General features: G+C 45.0%; 1 protein-coding gene across 24 annotated transcripts in view; it reads left to right on the top strand.

Annotated features, from left to right (window-relative positions):
- The window catches only part of CACNA1G (calcium voltage-gated channel subunit alpha1 G), a 102,175-nt gene that overhangs the window by 55,183 nt on the left and 25,310 nt on the right, over positions 1-21,682 (top strand). For 15 of the 24 annotated variants that reach the window (XR_001859544.1, XM_017726812.1, XM_017726815.1 and 12 more), the window contains 8 exons: positions 246-314; positions 1,191-1,375; positions 7,704-7,830; positions 10,503-10,628; positions 11,240-11,329; positions 11,902-12,115; positions 14,563-14,613; positions 20,444-20,595. Coding sequence is in view for 23 of the 24 variants with exons in the window: in XM_017726812.1 (XP_017582301.1) it covers positions 246-314; positions 1,191-1,375; positions 7,704-7,830; positions 10,503-10,628; positions 11,240-11,329; positions 11,902-12,115; positions 14,563-14,613; positions 20,444-20,595 (1,014 nt within the window). In the remaining variant the exon portion in view is untranslated. The remainder of the gene's footprint in view (positions 1-245; positions 315-1,190; positions 1,376-7,703; positions 7,831-10,502; positions 10,629-11,239; positions 11,330-11,901; positions 12,116-14,562; positions 14,614-20,443; positions 20,596-21,682) is intronic. The other 9 variants (XM_017726817.1, XM_017726805.1, XM_017726797.1 and 6 more) reach the window with 3 other exon arrangements.

Raw genomic sequence — 21,682 nt, 5'->3', positions numbered from 1 at the left:
GGGGGTGGGGGCGTGCGCCCGCTCTTGTCCATGGTGCTGACACAGAGCCGGCTACTGGCAGGGCTGAACCATGCAGTGTTATTGTCTAAATATTTGAATTTTCTCCTCTTTGCGAGCAAACAGTCCAAGGCTTGTTTCAGCACAGAATCTGGAGAACAGTTATCAGCCACCCAAATATGCATGGGGGGATGCACAGCTGCAGAGAGCAGGCTATAAAACATTGTCTCTCATTTTCTTTTTCATAGGAACGGATTTTCCTAACACTCTCCAACTACATCTTTACAGTCATCTTCCTGGCTGAGATGACAGTTAAGGTAAATGCAGGTGGAGGATAAGTGTGCCTGTATTATATTAGTTGTTTTTTATTGCGGTGGACTCACAAACCCCTTAGGTCTGCCAGCTGCGAGTGAGGTGTATATTTTCCTCTTCTGAATCATACTCAGATGCCCACCACATGCCTTATTCTGAGCACGTTTTACATAAGAACAATTTCACTGAAGCTGCTCTTGATTTACACCATTATAGGAGCAATGGGATCCTTGAATTCAGCAATCCTGCCCTATTCAGCAAAGCTCTTGAGCACATGCTTAACTTCAACCATGCATGTAAGTCCCATTGTCTTCAACAACTAGTTGTCCTCAACAACCTAAGCTGCTGTGTGCTTTCCTGAGGACGGAGAGACTTAAGCACGTTGAAAAACTTTGCTGGATTTGAGGCAGGAGGCTCAGAAACCCATGGCTGTAAATCTCTCCTGTGTAATTCATAATCATCTCGCTGAAGAATTGCTCTTTCTTTGGAAAGTTTTTCTAGTTTCTTTATCTGCAAAGCTTGTACATGATTGCTTTTGGTCAGCCACTCTGCACCTTCTCTCCTGCAGTCTATAGGAATAAAATATGATTGAATTTTTTTTATGCCAGAGGTAAATGTGTTAGGAACAGTTTTGTGCAGGTAGGTTTATCTGCATTAAAAGTACATCAGCTGTAAGGGACAACCTGGGATGTTTCTGCAGTGGTATTTTAATAATTCTTTCAGTAGAACACTTTGCTGGTTTGTCTAATGAGGCTTCTGTACTGGGAAGCAAATGGAATCCCAGACTGGTGTCTGTAAATAACGCGTTCTCAGCAGCAACTGAGCTGCAGCAAACACGTTGGATGTTAGTCATGATTTGTTGCAACTTGGTGTCCGGGCAGGTGGTGGCACTAGGCTTGTGTTTTGGGGAGAAAGCCTACTTGAAGAGCAGCTGGAACGTGCTGGATGGGGTGCTGGTGCTCATCTCCGTCATCGACATCCTGGTCTCGATGGTGTCAGACAGCGGCACGAAAATCCTGGGGATGCTGCGGGTTCTGAGGCTGCTGAGGACGCTGCGGCCCTTGAGGTAAGTAGAAGCAGGGGAAGATCTAAGGGATGTAGGATGTGCATGCCAAAGGTAGGGCTGAGCATTCATGCAAGGGAAGGGGCAGACGAGACAAGGGCACAGCGCCTGTCACCGCTGCCATCCCAGCCTCCCGCAGCTCTGCAGACAATGCCGGTCCGCAGGTCCTCTGAGCTGCAGGAGCTCTGGGCCCTCGCTGTGTTTTAGGACCAGCCCCAAGTGCAATAGGAAACTGATCAATGCCTCTTTTGCTCATTAAAACACACATCCCCTGCTATTTGTGTTCTCATTTGCTCTGTGTAAAGTGCAGCTTAACAGCTTCTTCTCCCCCTTTCCTTCAGGCAGTCAGCGGCTTTCGTAACAAAGAAGGAAATTAGTAGCAGGTAGCAGATCATTTTTTAAGGAAGCAGAGATTCAACTGTTGCTTAACCTAGAATGCAAAGAAGCTTTTTTCCCCAGCTCCCCATTAGTTTTACAGAGACATTTACTTTGAAAATGACCCAGACAAGATGAAAACAATTGTCCTGCCAACTTGGCCCCCCAACTCTGCCAGCAGGCAGTATCCACTCTGGTAAGAACCTGCCCAAGGACCAACCTCTTCTAAACAGGCATCTGTTTGTGACCTGTACCCCAAGGCACAAAGGTTTCTCTTCATGCTAAATGCAGTTCCTCTTTAATACCATTGTTGCTGCTCCTGTTATGCAGCAGCTAATAAACCTTCATGCTCAAAGCATCTTTGTGTGCCTGCCATATCTTACTGCTGCTTCCTCCATAAAAAGGTTTGCTTTGAGTCAAGATTTTTCTCTTTCAGAACAGAAAAATGGGGCCCTGCTTCTGATAGAAGATGTTGTTTTACTACCCCTGTGTGAATAACTCTAAATAACAATGGCCATCCCTATACATATATCTTTCAAATATTCTCAACAGCTATAAAGGACATTCTGTTCAGTTGGTCTGTATATGTGTGTTGTGCCTGGTGAGTTTTAGGATGTGAGCTGCTTTTAATCATTTTTCTCTGGACAGCTGGCACCACTGGGGTAGTTCAGCTCGCTCCCCATGTAAGTAGACTGTATTCCTATGTGACTCCAATTCAGACTCTTCTCTCTTTGCGTGGCCCCTAGTATCTCATGTCAGCTGCAGTTTCTGGGGTAGTTTCTGCCCAGTTTTTGGTTGGGTGGATTTGCTCTGCTCCTCTGTTTCTGCTGATTTTTGACGCATGTTAAGAAAACCTATAAAATAACCTAGATGGCTCAGGGTAAAAGAAGGATTGATTTCTCTTCTCTGAACTATGGAATGGAAGTTTCTCTTTTGATGTTCCATGGTTAAATCAGATTTAAAGGGAGACATTTGGGTTGTGCTGATCTCTGCTGGAGTCACCTGTCTGACCTGGTCAAAGCCCTGTATGCTTCTTTGTAGATCTGTGGGGCTGTCTGGGTCTTTTTTAACTGGAGCCTTTCTCTCTAGTCACCTATGTGCATGAATAATCTGCAGCTATGGGTTATAACCCACTCAGTAACTGCAGGCTGGAGGAAGACCTGCCATCTGAAGCATGTGAGGGATTAGGCTCTTCCATTGCTATTGCATTCCTGTTGGTATTTGATTTGTTTTCTCAAGAGAGTATGTGAACGTTTTCAGCCAACGTGCTGCTCTCTACTACAAAGGAAACGTAAAAAAAAGACAGCAACAAGCCCATTCCCTAAATATGTTCAGAATCAGTTCTGTTCTTCCGTAATTAGATTTGTAGGAAACGAAAAAGCAGCCATCAAACTGGGGGCTTTTCAGTAAGTCATAAATCTCTGCCTGTGGAAGCCCATCTGCCTCCGTGCTGCACATCTGGGCTGCCCTGAGCAGCCTCTGCCCACAGCTGCCCGCGCTGCCTTTGCCGCAGGCTCGGCGTGTGGCTCAGGGATCACATCCTCGCTGCACAGCTGGGGATGTGCAGCTGCATCGACGCGGGGTGACAGCTGGGACAGGTGAGCTGAGGTCTTTGCGCACCGTGGCTCCAGTTCCCGTGCCTGGGTGAAGTCTCCCATGGAGGCTGAGCCAGTTTTTCTTTTCCAGGAAGGTGTAAGGCAGAGACCAAAGCAAATGCACCACTCCCACCACAGAGGAGCAAACCTGACCCCTTCTGTCCTCCCTTTCTGGGGGCACTCCAGGACAGGGCTGCAGGAGGTCACCCTCAGTGAGAAGCCAAGCCACAGCTGCGTGTGTCACGCTCAGTTCAAGAGCAGAGACAACCCTCGTCATCTCTGTGTTGCCTTTCCCACTGGACAGCCTGGAAGGGGGATTCTTGCAAAAGATCTCCCTCATTCTGTCTCTGATTTGCTCCTGCAGAAACCACCCCATTGCTTTATGGAGCACACCAACCCCTACATGCTTCTGCCTTCTGCCCAGGCATTAAAAAACTTGACCTGTATGCCAGTCACGGGGTTGTGATTGCGTGATTGATTATCAGCCTCCAAATTGAGTCCATGAAGATTCAAGCCCAGCTTTATGACCAGAATTCCAAAAATAAATCCACAAAGGAGTGACATTTAAAGATGCTTCCATGATCCTCTGATGTTTCAGCCAGTAAAGGGATTGCTTATAAAGTAACATTGCTTCCTAATGCATTCAACCTGCTGTTGTTGGGATCAAGTGTTGTAGAGTCAGATACAACAGAAATCAAAATTGAAAATGTATTTAATGTGGGTGGACTTCAGGGCTGTTTTACTCTCTGCAGAGCCCGGACTTTGACTTCTAAAGCACACAGATAAATTATTCACTTTTATACTATCATGGTCTAATAGTAATTTCATAACTCTCTTCTATCTATCATATCTATCATCACCTTTGCTAATTTTTTTTTAATCTGTGGAGGAAGATCTTCATTAATGTTGATCTGTTGCTTCATCTAAGTACTAATACTTCTTCTGAGAGCTCTCATCAGGAAGGCTTAATGTTGGTAATGAATCCAACTGGGATGAGGTTGGCAGTGGGTTTGGAGCATCTCACACCAGAGGTTTAACAGCGTTGGGAATGCTCAGACCAGAAGAACCAGGTGGAATTAGAGGGATTAACATTTCTTCACACTGAAAAAAAGAAGAAAGAATGTCTCATTTAAATTTCCCTGTTTGTTATATGTCTAATGCAGACTGGAATTGTGCTGAATGGAAGCTCGTCAGGTCTCCTGTTCTTGCACAACTGCAGGGCTCCAAATCAGCCACATCCTTCAGCCATAAATTGCAGGGGTGTGGGTCAGATAATAAGATTTTACAAGCCTGGTAGCAGCAGGACCTTGGCAATACTGATGAGGTGTGGGGATGCTGTATGTTGACATATTGGAGGTGATACTAATAATCTGGAAAAGCTGAGAATTTCATTGACACCTTAAGAGAATTGTCAGACTCTGGAGAATATCAAGAATCTTCGCACAGACTTGCCTCAGTGTTGGATCAGGCCCTTAGTCTGAGGCAGCTCCAAGGTCTGAAGGTTTCCATTAGTAAGAACTATTATTTTTCACAATTTTTTCAAAGTCTTTTCTCCCTGTAGTGCTGAAAACAGCACTGGCATGGAGCTAAACTGTGGCAGCTTTTACCCTAATGCATTCTAATTTGAGGAATTCCCTGGTTGATCAAAACACTTGAAGGAGCCAAACACTGCAGTTTTTCAGCCCTTTTTTTCTCAACACACACGACTTTGTAAAGTCAGACAAGTAACCTCCTATTTTCCCTCTCAGCTGGATACCAAATAGTACCTTACAGGGGAAATCACTTTATTATTTCTAGAACAGCATTTCTTAATAACTGTTGGAGAAAATTATCAACTTTAAACTCTGGAGACTAAATTCCTTCCTTGTTCCCCAAAATTTAAGGATGCTCCAGAAGTTCAGACCACAGACTTCATTTTAGAAGACTTGACTTTGGTTCCATCCTGCATGACAATGGACAGAAGTCCATGACCCCTAAAGTCAGGATGCCTAAAGGCAGGATCCCTAAAGGCAGGATCCTTAAAGGCAGGACCCCTAAAGGCACCAAAGGACCTAACTTACATTGAAATAATTGGAATTGGGTTGCCTTCCTACTTCTGAGAACGTGGCTTGCCCTCCTTCCGTGCCTCAGTCTCCTACCTGTAGTTTGGCAGGTGTAGCATTTCACCCAGGACTGTGTGAGGGATGTGAGGGGTGAGGAGCTCTTTAGTCCATCTGAGGAGCTGGAAGAGATGTTCAGCCTCAGTCTGTCCAGCCCAAGGCTCGCTTTGTGCACTCAGACACAGCCTGTTAGGCTGCATTACCTGGCTCATTGAGTCAGGCACACTGAGCTGCTCTCCAGCCCCTGTTTGCTGGCTTGGGCACAGCTCTCAGCCCCGTGACAGCAGCAGTGAGGTCTCCAACCTGGGCTAATCCCTCTGGGCAGCTTTGGCAGCCCACACTGACCAGTCCCCACACTGCTCATGGGGTGTGCAGCCTTCTGCTCCCTCAGCCATCTCACCCTCCAGCTCCTTCCCTAAAACACCCAGATCTGAGCATCAGGAAAGCTGTGGTGTCTGAAATAGGGAGCCACAGCACCTACCTGGCAGAAATGTCCAGCGTGAGGAATAGCAGCATCTGCTCTTTGTGTTTCACTGGTAAGAGAGTGGATAAAAATACCACCATCTGTTTCTTTCTGAAAGTGATAACTGATGAGTTACCCTTGACATTTTGAGTAAATATTTAACCAGGAAAAAAAGGAAATCAGCTTTAGCTTCTCAGGATATGGTTTAAAGCCAACAGTTTTGGTAAGAGCTGCTGGCCGTGCGTTGAGCACTGCAGGTCACTCAACCTGCAGGCTCTGGGGCAGGAGAGGGAGGGTGGAAGGTTGGCTGTGGTCCCAGCTGAGGCCATGCATGGTGGGAGTGTGGATGTGTCCATGGGGACCTCTGCTGGGAGCACCATGCCCGGGAGAGGGAGAGGAGGAGAACTTGGAGCCTGTCCAGGCAGCAAAGCTGCAGCAGTGCTTCAGGTGGTGGAGGCAGACTTGGGGAGAAATGGGAGAGGTGGTGAGAGCACTCCCGTCGCGAGAGACCCAGGCAGAAACTAGAAGGTGGGGAAGTTTGGGGCACATTCAAGAGCCAAGTGTTCAAAGGAGTCACCAGCAGCACCCAGAAAGGCACAGGCACTCCCCTCCTCTGACTTTCACAGCATTTAACTGCTTCTGACTTGTGCAAGCACAGTTTCTATGGCATCAGTACAAACTGATTTACAGTGCTAGTGAAATGCTTAATTCCAGTTGGCATCAGGAGGAGGGAGGCATGTAACCTCTTCAGATGCCTTTCTTGGTCCCTACCTTCAGGTCAGTGAGGCTGAATACCTCGTTCATCTTTCCCAGCATGGTGAGGTGGCTTCTCTAAATCACACAAGACTTGTCCTTTCCTTGCAACATTAACCTTGAGAGTATAGTATAGTTTCTACTTATTTTCTTTTTTTTCTTCAGTCATGAAGTCCACATTATTCTTCTTCAACTTTCTGATATGATCTAATCTTCTGTTATGAAATTCTGTGTGATACCAGACAGACAGGAGCTACAGAAATTAGGTTAGATGCTTCTGGTCCTGCCAGTGAAGTTCCACCTGGAGGACAGCACTGGTTTAGAACTGAGGCTGTACAGTGGGTATAAAACAGAAATTGTGATGGTCTGAGGGGTAGCTCAGGTCTCTGTATATAGCAGCACTATAAGGACACTACAGATTATTTTTAAAGATAAGGAGTGGTGAAAACTGGCACGGGTTGCCCAGAGATGTGATAGATGCCCCATCCCTGGAAATATCAGGGGCTCTGAGCAGCCTGATCTAGTAGATGTTCCTGCTCATTGCAGGGGGTTGGATTAGATGACCTTTAAAGGTCCCTTCCAACCCAAACCATTCTATGATTCTGTAATTGCTGGCATGATGTGCAGGCAGATGTGTAAGAGTGGCAGCTCCGTTTCATCAGGTGTCTTGCCTAAATCTGTATAGGAAGGGACAGTGGCCTCCCACTGTCTCTTTGCAGTCCTGAACAGGCTACAGGCGTGAAAGTCTGTGTCTGAGGATGGCCCAAGCAAAGCAGCTGATTTTTCTGGCCTGGCTCCTTGTATGTTTTCTCTTCCTCCTCTTCATTTATGCAAAGTTGTGTGTATTAGGCAGAGACCCTTCCCTCCAAGACCTCCATAACTTCACAGGTCAGTCTTCCAGAAGTGCTTTTTCCATCATGATTTTTGAGTCACTTTTCAATCCAAAAAATTTTCTAATGCTATGTTCTTCATGTCCTCTATCTTGATAGGAGGCAAAACCGGGCAGGAGCCGGACTAACAGCTTTTGTGCTTACTTGCCCCTACAGAGTCATTAGTCGAGCCCAAGGACTGAAGCTGGTGGTGGAGACTCTCATGTCATCCTTGAAGCCCATTGGGAACATTGTGGTCATCTGCTGTGCCTTTTTCATAATCTTTGGGATCTTGGGAGTTCAGGTGAGTCCTCGTAAGCCTCAGCACTTAACCTGAAAGCGTAACAAGCCCCAGATTTCCCCATGTCTGGGTATCTGTACGCATGGCACAGTGTAAGCCTTTCTGAACTTGAACTGATGTCAGGATGGATGGGGTGTCCCTGCTCACTGCAGGGAGTTAGACTAGGTGGCCTATAAAGGTCCCTTTCAATCCAACCCATTCTGTGAGTCTATGATCTCCCCTCCGCCTTTTTTCTAGTTACAAACTGATGGGGAAATAGAAACTCAAAGCTGAAATCATTGGCTCGTAAACTCCAGAGAGACCTTGACCTGGAGATTCGTTCAGATTCTGACAGTTTGTGTAACTGAGAGCTTGCAGAAACAAAGATTTCTGAGTCTGTTTCCTGCTGGCTCTGCTGGCAATATCCTCAGTCCCAGGAGTGCAGGAACCCAGGGGAAAAGTGGCAATTTCCAATGCACTTGGTTTCTCATTACCTGGGAAGAAGAGATTGCTTCATATTAATATTCTGACATAACACTTACTTCTTTCTGAAGTTTATCTGATCTGTCACAGCCATCTTTTGGAAAGCAACTCTATTTGGCTTTGTTTTGGAAAGGTGTCTTATATAATATTTTACTCTAACATACTGCTTAAATAATAAATACAGCATTGAAAATAAACAGGAAAGAAAATCATGCCATCCATAACCACCTCAGAAGCTAGATTGGTTTAGCATTACAGCATAACAGCATCCATCCATTATATTAAACGGATTCATAAAACTAAGCATATCCCATAAAACAATCTAACACTCAGACATGGGAAAATTTATGCCAGACAACAAAACTTGCAGTATGCTCTTTGAATTTCATCCCTGCTAATTGCAATACTTTCCCTGGTGACTTGCAGCCTTACGTTAAATTGTCATGACTATTGATGTGGTTCAGTGGTAGATACAAGCAAGACTGATCCTGAGGATGCAAAATTCTCAGTTAATATTTACGTCTAATTAGGTGTAAGATGAGGCTGGAGCTATTTTCTATAAAAAGATGATCTCTCAAAGTTACAGTTAATTTTTCCATTTAAATATAAGCTGGGGATCAAACTAGAGGTTTTTAATGCTATTAAAATCCAGACATCGAAGTTTCTAACAGCGTGTCCTCTTAGCAAAACTGTTTTGGTTGTAGAGCTGCCCACGTGTGAATAGTCATTAATATGATACAGGAAAGAGGTGGATAAAGCAAGTCTTGTAGGAAACACTGGGTCTTTTCCTTTCACAAGTGCCAAACCATGAAGCACTGACAGGGATCAGTGTTTTTGCAAATTGGGCTTTGTATTTCCAAGCCCTGTCAAGAGCCCTGTTACTGCTACCACATGTGTGGCATTACGGTCCAGCTCCCGGACAAGTTATTTTTACAGACAGTGTACTAAACCCAGTTATTTACCTTCCTGCTTAATTAAAACTTTTCTCTGTGAAGACTGTATCTCCCCAGTCTGCCTTACCACAGATAGTGTTTCTCCACGGAAAGATCAGGGAATACTTCTTGCATCCAAAAATTCTACGATTGTGTTGAGCAGTGATTAATTTTGCATGCCTAGAGACCATCTTCCTGCTGTTGATTTCTGAAGGAAACCCATGGAGTAATGTGTGGGTTTATCTTGTTCACTATTATTTCTACTGATATTTGTCTAGAACAACAGATCAAACCCCATCGGTGTCTCTTCTCTGTATACCCAGGTGGTGTTTTAAGGAGCCTGGAGAGCAGGTTGCCATTTCCCCCCCTTCTCAACAGTAATGTCAATAGCTTCTGTCAGCCAATAAAGCTAGATTTGTTGGCTGTCTCCTGGGCTTTGATACCATCCATCCTGCTAGCATCAATCACCCTGTCTGAAGCAGTAATCATCCCCTGACACTCTCTGTTCCATGTGTGGGAAGCACCAGGTCTAGAATTAAGCACGTGGAGGCTCCTGTTCCTCATGCAAGTATAAATCAGGAGCTGACTCTCCAGGAGTTGCATCTCCCCTGACTTAAAACAAAGAAAATAAGCTCAGGATCAGGTACCTAGCGCCAGCTGGGCTTGGCTCCTTAAGCTGTGCACAGGGAATATTTTCAGTGACCCTGCACGGACTGCTGGGGCACAGCACCCAGGATCAGAGAGCAAAGCAGGACTGACAGCAGTCTTGATTCAACACGAACATCACTCCCAGGGGCTCATCTCCCCTCTGAAGTGTCCCCTTGTGACCTCTATGAGCAGAGATTAGTCCATCACTGGGCCTCTTTGCTGCTGCCTTTTCTCTGCTGACAGAGGGCCCCTGTTACACTTCATTTGTGGTTAACTGGGCTGAGAGTCACCAGAGTTGTTCCACGTGTGGTAAGAAGCCATTAGCTGGTCTGGGCTATTGGCTGGGGCTACACTTGAGCTGACAACCCAGGAGCAAAGGCCTTTAGACAAATCTCAGATCACTGAACCAGACAGCGTATTGCATGAGGTGGGTGCCCTAAACGATGTGAAATCATGCATTTGCTCATTAGGTGCATATTATACAGGTTGCTCACTCTTAATAACCTTCATGAATGAGGTCAGTTCCCTCAACAGCTCTGCTTGGTGTGGGCTGTGCAGAGAACCCTGGAGAAATGCCCATCACCTATGTCGACTGAACCCTGACACTTCCTCTCTTCTTTGCGTGTTTTGCAGCTTTTCAAAGGCAAGTTTTTTGTCTGTCAGGGGGAGGACACCAGAAACATCACAAATAAATCGGATTGTACAGAAGCAAGCTACAAATGGGTCCGGCACAAGTATAATTTTGATAATCTCGGCCAGGTATTAATAGAACGGTAATCTGCTTCTTTGCTCCTTTACCTCCTTGACTTAAAACCTGTGCATTATTATCCCACGGGATTTTCTTACAGGGCACTGCCAGCCGCAGTAAATATTCAGTTCACATACACAGCATTCTGTCTCTGTAAATCCCAAAGGCAGTGTTTCCAACCAGGCATACACTTCTTTTTGGAACAGAACAAGCACATGTGGCTTCGTGGAGCACTTAATTGCTTCACTGCTACATAACAAACCAAATATATCTTGCAGAAGGGCTTGTCTAATAGAGCCGGACATTTTCAGCCATCTCTGCAACGCAGACTTATTTTAGCTGTGTGGTAAGAACTAATTAGTTGGGAGCAGTAGAGACCTGGAGGGAGGAAATGAAGCCACTTTTGTCTTCAGCACTGTGGTTTCCGAATTACTGCTCATTGCTGAGCCGGGCATTGGCATTGATAAGTTTTGCTGCCAAGAGAAATCTTGATCATCAAAGTGTCCCGTTATCAGACAGGTAATGACATTCCTCAGGCAGGAAAGGGCGCAGAGGAGTAAGGTGTTACAAGTAAAAGAGCTTTAGTGCAACTGTGCCTAACTTTTTTTCCATGCATTTCTAGGCCCTGATGTCTCTCTTTGTCCTGGCCTCCAAGGACGGGTGGGTGGATATCATGTATGATGGCTTGGATGCTGTGGGAGTCGACCAGCAGGTACAAGCTGCAGCAGAGCTGTAACAAATGACTTGTCAAAGGTCAACACATTTTAGCTCTTGTTTTGCAAAGTACTGTGGGCTTCCACAGTCAAATGGCGTTATGGGGTTAGGATCCAGGGTGGCATTTAATCCAAGTCGTGGGATGTGATGAGGAGTTCAGCAAAAAGTCTGGATTTGTACTCAAAATTTTCCCTACTTTTTTCATGACTGGTGTAACTTGCATTAGGAGAAGTGCATCTCTCAAAGGATGGTTTGACTTTTTGAGCAGTTTGGTCATTTCAGGAGAAAAGAAGTGCTTTGTGTAGGTGGAGGTTTTCAGTGAGGGACTTACAGTAGCTGCAAAGGATGCTGCTGTCATTTTGGCACAAAAGAGGTGGTGCTTCTGTCCTCAACACACATTTTAGGAGCATTCAGTTAAAATGTCTCAGAACGCTCTAATTTTCAGGAAGAGCAGGGCAGCCTGAGCTCCCTGAAAGGGCCATGAGTTCTGTGAATGGCACAGATGTATCAGTTTGCTCCCATTCTTTTTTTTTGAGGTTCAGTTGAGATTTGCCTTCCTCCACTTTGCAGCCAGTCATGAACTACAACCCATGGATGCTCCTCTACTTCATTTCCTTCTTGCTGATCGTGGCCTTCTTCGTCCTCAACATGTTTGTGGGGGTGGTGGTGGAGAATTTCCACAAGTGTCGGCAGCACCAGGAGGAGGAAGAAGCCAAGAGGCGGGAGGAGAAGAGGCTCCGCAGGCTGGAGAAAAAGAGAAGGAGTAAGGAGAAACAGATGGCTGGTCGGTAGTCTTTCCACATCTTTCTGAGTCCTGCTTGACCTTCCACACAATCCCCTCCTCCCTCCCCTCCCTGCCTCGTGTCTGGTGATAATTCTTCTCCCAAAAGCATGTCCAGCTATAAAATTTGCATGAAGGAAATAGTGTCATTTTAGGCTGAGCAAGGAGCCAAGGAAGCCTTTTTAATGGCTGCGTGATTTGCAATGACCTTTCCATTGGAGGTTATTTAAATTAAAAAATAATAATAATCAGACCTGGAGCTTCTTGGATAGCAGAGCTCAATGTTACACAAATAGTGACAATTGCAAAGATCAGCAGTGCTGGATGGCATCATAAATCTGAGTCATGAGCACTGCTGCTGATAACCAGATTCACTATTTGGTTTATTACAGTCTTGTAATGCCACAGTGATGTTACCTGTCCCATTTATCAAGCAGGTTTATTTATTGGCACAGTAGCACCACGGCTATTCAAGAATGTAATAAAATAATGGAGCCATCTCATTGTAGTAACACTTTAAAACTCCTTAGAGAAACATATCAATGCATTTGCTTGAGAAATACAGATTAGAAGGAAAAAAAGAAAACCAGACAAGGAGAGTAACTAACGAGACAAAATAGTGCTGGTGTAAATTGAACCCAGCTCCCAAATGGATGTGCAAGCATGCAGCCCTGCCTAGAGGAGGCCCTACAGGTGAAACGAGGAAAGACCCCCCTCTGCCAAAAGTCTCCAACCTGACGTTTGTCTCTTAGTCTCTTTTTGTTTTAATGTGGTTGAATAAGTCAGAAATAAGTTAGCCAGAGACCACAGGTCGGAGGTGCTCTTCTTCTTGCATGCTCTCTCTTCTGACTGAACATTCTCCATTGCCCTTCCTGTCCATGGCCTCGCACTTTCCCTCCCTGGTCAGTCCGCCTGCTGCTCTCTCCCTGTCCTCTTTCACTTCTCTCTTTGACAGACTTCAGGACTGTTTAAAAGGCTGTCTGATCAGATGCTTGTTTCCAAAGCTGGTGATATTAAGTCTGTTTTATTTTTTAATAGCCTAAGAGGTGTTTAATAGCTGTGACAGGCTTAATCACGGAACCACGTTACCACAGCACTGCCTCGGCCTCTCTCAGTTCAGCACTTACCCAACCATTTCCTTTGGTCACATCTTTCAGTCCCATGAGCTTCACAGGTTTTGTAACCACTAGGATGTGTCACACCAGCCTCTGGACATCAAACTTGGGTTTATGCCGAGAGCCTGGCTCCCTCACTGGCCAGTGGAAAGATGGAGGCTTCCCTCAAGAGCGCTGGAGGACACGTTAGACTGTTCTCAGTTAAGTGGGATACAGATGGAAAGAGTCTTTTTTGGTTGCTGGGTTTTTTTGGGTATTTTTTCCCCCTCAAGAAAATGCCTAGAAAGCTCTTTTGCTTAGTCCAAGTTCCCAAGCACAGTTTCAGGCTGATGAGTTAGAAAAGGATTTTAAAGGCTGGATAGAAAGATCGCTATTTAAAGTTGCAGTTTTGGAATGCAGACATTTCTATAGAAGAAAAATAGTTGTTTAGTTATTATTAATTACCTTATTTATAATGCTAGAGGAACTAGATGAAGAAAAGATGTAAGTCTGGGCAATTTCCCAGCGGGAAGGAATCACAAACCATCCTTGGAGATACAGTTATTCATTCAGTGCTATGAAATGCCTAATTAAAGAGGCAATAAACAGCTATTTTACTGAGGATCAAATATTGCTGAGTATTCAATCGCCATAAAAACCTTTCAAGAGCAAAGTATGAAGTCCTCCAAATTGCTTCAGAGCAGTTTTCCCAATCCACACTCAGCGAAACATTGGTTTTAATTGACCATGTCCAGCTTTGCCCTCGGAGGCAACAGATGTCATTGCTTAACTTTGTTCTGCACAGTGGGAACTTGCAGATGAAACCAAGACTAAGGCTGGGATTGTGCCAGCAACTGCATGGGGGTTCCTTTCAGCTGGGCTTCCTGACTGACCCCAGATGCCCAAACCGACTTAGGGATGTCAGATACAGACAGACATGGAAATCTGACTGGTGGCACGGTCGTTTTTGGTTGTAGACTCTTCCAATGCATTTATCCAGTCAGGTGTCTGAAAACCAGGGAAGTGTGTGAGATCCAAGCTGTGGGCAGGTGCAGGAGTGGTCGTTGCAAGGTGTCGCTGTCCCACGTTGTCCTTCAGCAGCGTCGTCTTCTTCATCATCAACTGAGGGGGTTCTTGGAGATCTCTTGGGCTTCCACCTGTGCCTGTGGGAGAAGCACAAGAGCCCTTCCTTTTTCACGCGTTCCTGAGCCCACCCTCCAGGAGGCACCAGGATCCCACAAGGAAACACTCCTGATAGAGGCCACGGAGAGCCTGAGAGCCACAGGGACCTGCGAAGGGGCTGGGGAGTCTTGCCATGTGTCCTGCCGGGTGATTAATGCCGTTTCGTTCTTTTAGATCTAATGCTGGATGATGTATTAATGGAGAGCTCAGCCAGTGCAGAGCAAGGTACTGGGAAGCTGGCACGTCTCGTCCCCCTGAATGGCAGTGCTGTGTCACTAACGGCTGGCCACCGCGCCTGAGGCATCCCACTAAACCGTGTGTGTGGTGCAAAGCTCGTTTGCTTCCTTCATGGCACACGCATCTCATCCTGAGCTGCAGGTCTGCAGACCTGCCTCAGCACTGACACTTGCAAACCCTTAATTTACTCCTCGATCATCTTACGTTTTTCAGTATTTTTTTTTTTCCCCTCTGGTTTTCATTAAGACACTGTCAGACTTTTCATGGCTTTTTTTTTTCTCCTTTTTTTTGGTTGTATCAGCTTTTTTTTCTTAAGAGAATTATGACTGGACTGTGAAATAGGTCCTGTACTGTTGACTTTAGCTTTCCAACCACCAGCTTAGGGGTCTGAATAATTTGCAGGTGTGTCTTTGGAAGGCTTAGGGAGGATATTTCATTATTTTTTCAGCCCTTTATTATTGCTCCACAAACACTGTGCTCCAGGGAGTAATTTTTTCAGCAGGGTAAAATCCAGTATAGGGCACAGCCTCAGTGCTTCAACAGGGAGCTCAACCCCACGCCAACCCCCGCTGTGGACATGGGGTTTAGTCATTGTGCTGCCCAGCGTGTAAATTCTGTTTGAATTAAGAGCTGCTCAATTGATTTGATTAAGAGTTGCTCAATCCATGAAGCATCTTGTAAATTAAAAGAAATAAAAATACCACCTCAAAGCCTTTCCAGGTCCTGGTGGGCATGGACCAGCTGGACTCAACATAAATGGGGTCTGAGCTGTCCCTTTCAACCCACAGCTTGCTCACACCTCCCTTTCCCAGCCCGCTTTCTCAGGATGAAGCTCAGGGATGCAAATCTGTCCCTTGCTCTTTTTATTTTTAGGAGAAGCTTTGATCTGGCAAGCATTTTGTTTAATTCATAACTTAAGGATATTAGCCTGAATAATTAAAGAGGCACCAACATAGAAACAAATAGAGCTGTAATTTTTTGACAAAAATAATACAGTACGAAAATTGTGCCATTAAAACTCTCACCTGTGCACAGGCCCCCACTGCTTGAGTGGGAGCAGGGCTCCATCCATCTCTCTTAGATTGCAGGGAGTTTTGATTAAATAAAAATTGGCTTTCACTGCAGAGATAACTCAAGGAGACAGAGGTTCTACCTTATATTTCTAAGGCCTTGTTGGAAGTTATCACAACATGCTTTAATAAATCCTGAATCTCCTTCCCATTGCCATTCCTGATATTTATATTTCTTTGCTGTCTTCCTTGCTGCTCTTGCTGGGCCTCCTGGCCTTTCCTGTGAAATGGGGGCAGCGTGAGGGAGGGGCTCTCACTGGGTTTGGTGATCTGGTTATTTTTTCTTCTTTTTGCTTGATTGTGACTCCTCTCCTGGTCCTACAGAGTTGCATCAAGGCTGTCTTATTTTATGTTATTTTTGAGGCACTGAAGTCATTCCAAACCCCTCCGTTATCCCGTGCAGGCTCAGAAAGTCTCTTAGCGTTTGCCCTTAAAACGTGTACAATTGTCAGGTCTGTGCTTTGTGTTCCCTTTTGTTGTCTTTTCTTTGGATCCAGTGGTAGTGAATGTGCCATGCTGCTCTTCAGGCACCAACATGAGGAAATAGAAAGGTTTTATTTCTGAACCTGACTGTTGGGAATTTAGGGAATCAGTCCCGGGTGCTGTAGACGAACCTTCTGTGGTTCAGTGAGGAATCTGGAGTTGTGACCCAAAGCTCGCCCACATCCCTGCACTTTCAGAGGGCTTCTTTTCTCTTTCTATGAAGACAAGGTAGAATTGTGTGTGGGTGTGTGGGTGTGCGTGCGTGTGCTGCTGCCTGGTGCTTAGTGAGATATTTTATTATTTTATTTTTTTCCTTTTTTTTTTCTTCTCCAAGTCTACATTCTATCACAACTGGAATCTTCGCAGTGGAAATAATTTATCATTTTCCATTTCACTTTATTTTTTTTTTTTTAAATAAATCCATTCAGTACAATAAAAGCCAAGTAAAACTCTGTGTTTAAATAAAACAGGTTCCTTCAGTGCAAACTACTTTTTAACCTAATAATATTCTTGATACAGTTTGTAAATCCAGCTGCGTCATGGGCTCATTGCTCACTGAGTTTGCTGCTATCCTCCAGATATACTCAAACCTGCAAAGGAGTTAATTCCCTTATTATAGGAGAAGGGAGAAGCGGAAGGAGACAGTAATGGAATTGTCCCACTCTTGTGAATTCCAATTTCCCATGCCCACGCACCTCCAGCTTGAAGTCACCTCGGGGAAAGTGGCAATTTCTCTCTTGACAGGGCTATATTCAGAGGCAGATGCTCCTCAGAGATATTTGGGCTGCATGCCCAACCTGATTCCCCCCCCAAAAAATGCAGTTAATGGGAAGAATGTGGCCCCAGTCCCACTCCCTGCTGTGCTGGCAGAGGCTGGCTGAGCCCTGGGAGACTCTGGGAGCTGGGAGTGGCACTGCCCAGCAAAACCAGGGGTGCCCCAGTGCTGCTCTGCTGGGCATTGGTGTTGTTTCACAGGTGACATCCCACAGCCATCAGACAAATGCAGTACAGGGTTTAGTGCCCCAAACCCAGTCTGGGATCACTGAACCCCAAGGGCATCTGGCCTGGGAAAAGGTAGACAGGGATTGGGAATGGGAAATATTTATCCTGCAACAGCAATGGTCATTTCCTTCCAATCAAACAGGAGAGAACAGTGGCAAGTTCCCAGCCCTTGTCAAGGGGATCAGGTATAATCCTACAGCTTAATGCCTAGAGTTGAGTAGTCAAGCTTGGGATACAACCTGAGTTGAGAGCCCATAGAAATGATGAGCTAAAGCCAAGTGCACCCCGGTCCAGGCACTGCTTCCCTTGCCAGCACAGTCGGTCCTCTTGGACCACCGTCACCCAGGATGAAGGGGCAGGTGGGACTTGGTCACACCACCTCCCAGCTGGCTGCAACATCCCTTTCTTACCTGGGTTAGGAGGAGATTTCTCAGGATCCACTGTCTGAGCCATGTTTATCCTGTGTAATGATCTCTAGATTTGACCCACTTCTCCCTCTGTCTTGGCCTCCAGCCCAGGTGAAGCAGCTTGATTTACACCCTGTTTACCAGCCTGATGTCTCGTAGTGGGCTTTTGCTGTATTTCCTCATCTTTTCCCATTCTGCCAATTCTTCTTTGTTGGTTTGCTCTCCTCCTCCTTTCTTTAACACCATGTGTGCCTGGAAGCCACATTAACCTTTCCAGTAATAACCAAGACTAACCCAGAGCTCTTGTTGTTCTTGACACAGTGTATTGTAACAGTACAGTAATGTGGTGTTGTGTTAGTTGTGAAGTTCACCACCCGGAGTTTAACAGATGTCTGTATTTCCCAAGATGTTGGTATTGTTAAGCTCTTTATTGCAATAATTACAAATGGCACTGTGTCGTAGGGGGCACGGGCTTTGCACAGGGGGAATTATACCGGAGCTATCCCCAAATTCTCTGCAGAACTCTGCGGGGTCGAGTTAAAGAAATGGTATTGTCACAATGGTAAAAACCAGTTTATCTGTTCAGAAAGTTCCCTGCCCACCTAGACACAGTGGGGATTTATCCCTAGCCCTCAGGCAGCACGTTAGCCTGTGTGGAGTCATCCCACGGGAGCATCCGTATGGCACCAAGATGCATGGCCGGCATGGGGACACTGGGGAAGTGAGTGATGGCATGATTTGTAAGCATGGGTTGCCAAATCCCCTCTTAAAAAAGTTAATGGGGAAGGATGGAACATTTATCACTGGGAATTTTCGAAGGCTGCAAGGGCATCTGTGAGAGCAGCATCCAGAGAGGTTTGGCTGTGGAAACCTGGGTGCTGGGAAGGGTGAGCAGGAGGTTTGGGAGAGGCAGGTGCAGAGGGGAAAAGCCTTTGCAGATATCTGAACAATTAGCAACCCTGCTTATAAGGTCATGCACTGGCTAATCCAGGTGCAGGAGCCCTGCACAGGGAACATTTACAACCTCTCTCTAAATCCTCTCTCTGTTCTAACAGCATCGGTGCTATTCTGTAGGATTTGGAATTACCTGTCAGTCAAAGCTGAGAAAAAAAATTGAATGCCAGTGTAATTATTCATAAGTAAATCCATTGCAGGAAAAGGTAGAAACATTGACATTTTTCTTTTTGAATGTGAATTATACATAACTGTAGAAGAAGTAAGTGATCCAATTAGGATGGTGTTTCTTTCCGAGATGATAAGTTGGTTCATAAAAATAGGTCCTATTCCTAACCTAATTGTATTCAAACATTTTAGTTAATTTGCTACTCATAATTTAGCATAATGTGATCGAGATATCTTGACTTTATGGAGATTTATGCAGATTCTGAGATATCTGACAAAGTCTTCTGAGTGAGTCAGCAGCTACTAGTCTGCTTTTTTTCATAAGCACTCAATAGATTCAGCATGAAAATTAATTGTATAGACCTTTTCATCAATACTGTGCTTTAGCACTCAGGTGCAGATCACCTAAAGCCCACTGCTGATCAGAAAGTGAATATTAATACCACCTTTCATTTGATGACATTGAAGCAGAATTTTAGGCCTTCCAAACCCCTACAGAATAAAACTGCTGACTGTTTTTTCCCTTTGGTCCCTGAGCTGGAAGGGAAAAGTCTGTCTCCATGGAAAAAAACAAAACTGATTTTTCAGGATCCTGTTATGAAGCAGGGAGCACATGAAACCATCAAATCTATGGGTTTGATTGCAATGTCATTGGCTATTGACAAAGTGAACTCTATTTCCAGGCAAAATATAATCTTCTAAAATTAGTTTTCCCCTAGAGCAACCCAAACCTGTGCTTCCTGGCATCATTCTTGCCCAACTTTTTCTTGGACTAATGTGTCAAACTGTACATTTGCTCTGGAGCACTAAATATCAACCATGCAATTCTTACAGCTCAATAATTTTCATAACCAGTTGATCATCTAATTATGAGGGTAATATTATACTCTGACATCTTCAAGACAGCCCTTTCCACTTCAATCTGCATTATAATGCCTCCTGGAAAATTGTACTGAATTATATACTCAGCCTTGGCATTTCCTCATTAGAGATTAGGTGAGTAAATGAGTTTATCTCTAGGAACATTCAGGGTCTAAAGGCCACGTGTCATCCCCGAGGCAGCTGAACATGGGACTGAGTTGGACAGTGAAATCTAGGCTTTGATAATCTTGTCTAAATGGAGGATCATTGCTTTCTGATCACTAAGGCTCATTGATCAGTTTTCCTTGGTATTTTTATGGACCATTTTTCTGACAGCCAAAGTGTTGAATTCTGTTCTCCCTCCAGTTTATTGCAAAGAACCTAATATGCCTGAACTCTTTCTCTTTCAAAGACTACCACAAACTCAATGGCCTGTGTTTTTAGGCAATTGTTAGTAAAATCTGTCCCCAGCATCTGACCATTAATTGGGTTTTCAGATGCTTTGGGGACTTTTAAGATCAGCAGAAACAAAACTTGTTGTTTTAATTTAAATTCAACTTAAATTTCCCTACAGAGAAAAATTATCTTTAGCAGCACACTAGTCCCAGCTCACCTCATCCCTGATGCCACAAGGCTGAGTATAGAGCATGTCCCACTGAAGATGTTTAATGGATGTAAGATGACGGGAGCCCTGCTGTGTATTAAAAATGGTAACATGCCAGCAAGGAAAAAAGGAAATAAAAAAGACAGCATGTTGCTGTGATTGGTCTAGAATTTATCATCCCTGGAGTTGGAGAGTGAGGGTGCGTTGGCTTGAGAAAGACACAGAGAAATCCCTTGATTTGCCTCTCGCTCTCCTCCTCCCCGCTGCAGAAGCTCAGTGTAAGCCCTACTACTCGGATTACTCCCGTTTCCGCCTGCTGATTCACCAGATGTGCACCAGCCACTACCTGGATCTGTTCATCACCGGCGTCATCGGCCTCAACGTCATCACCATGGCCATGGAGCACTACCAGCAGCCAAAGGTACTGGGACAGCTGCAGGGGACAGGCAGGGGGACATGCAGAGCTGTGCTGGCAGGGTTAAGGCCAGGTTTGCTGTCAGACCTCCACCTCTGCCAGTGGAGTGTAGCCATCCTACAACTGGCTCCCAGCTCAATCCAGGGCTTTTGGTACATGGATCCCATTGCACCTCTTCCTTCTAGTTAAGTGCAAACTCACTGCTTTGAAAATGAGACTGGGAGCAGGTTTGCTTGCTTTGCTTGATTAGGTCATCGTTGATATCTTCCATTTTACTTACGTTTCACACCCACCCCCCCCCCCCCCAAAAAAAAAAAAAAAAAAAGAGAGAAAAAGGAAAAAGAAGATTTTGTGAATTGGGGTCTTTTTGCGAAGTTTCTTCAAAATCCCCATAGGACCCAATTTTCACAGGAATTGGATTCCATGCTGGTCTTTAAAGTGCATTTTAATATGTTGTGCTTAACCTCCTGGGTCTTTTTCATACTGTGAAAATGAAAACAGCCTGTCCTGGGATGTCAAGTCTTTTGTGCATAAGAATGAAATGGAAATAGCTGCCTTTGCCATATAACTTGTACTTATTTTTATTAGCCACTTTCAGAATGAATAAATACAACACACAATAGGAGGAAATACTCTTTAAAATTAGACAGGACTTGAATACTTAATATAAAAAACCACCCAAACAACTAAAACATGCAAACAACAGGGGGTGGAGGCGGGGGGGGATATTCTCCAGTCTATCATAAGCCAAAAGTGAAAGGGAACAAGCCCAATTTATTTTTTCTGTCCAGGTCACCTTTAAATACCCTGGAAGGCTGATTGCATGATTCAGTCATTTGGTGATGAAAAAGGCTGCTGGCGAAGGAGCCTGGGCTGGAGTCGCTCTAGAGTGTGCGTCTTACCGCAGTCGCTTTGCAGCTGCATTTTCTCTTGCATTATAAGAATGTTGGGCAGGCTTTTGTTTTTCATTTTCTTTAGGAAAATAACATTTTGTCTCTAAGGCGCTGGTATGCAGCATCTGGGTAGTAAGTCCAAGCTTGGGCTGTGCTGGGATGACAGCACGGTCAGAGCCATACACATGCTTGAGTCCTGC

The sequence above is a fragment of the Corvus brachyrhynchos genome, unplaced genomic scaffold (assembly GCF_000691975.1).
Source record: "Corvus brachyrhynchos isolate BGI_N302 unplaced genomic scaffold, ASM69197v1 scaffold522, whole genome shotgun sequence".
Classification (NCBI taxonomy): Eukaryota; Metazoa; Chordata; class Aves; order Passeriformes; family Corvidae; genus Corvus; species Corvus brachyrhynchos.
The sequence above is the reverse complement of the archived record's forward strand: the minus strand, read 5'-3'. Positions and strand labels throughout refer to the sequence as shown.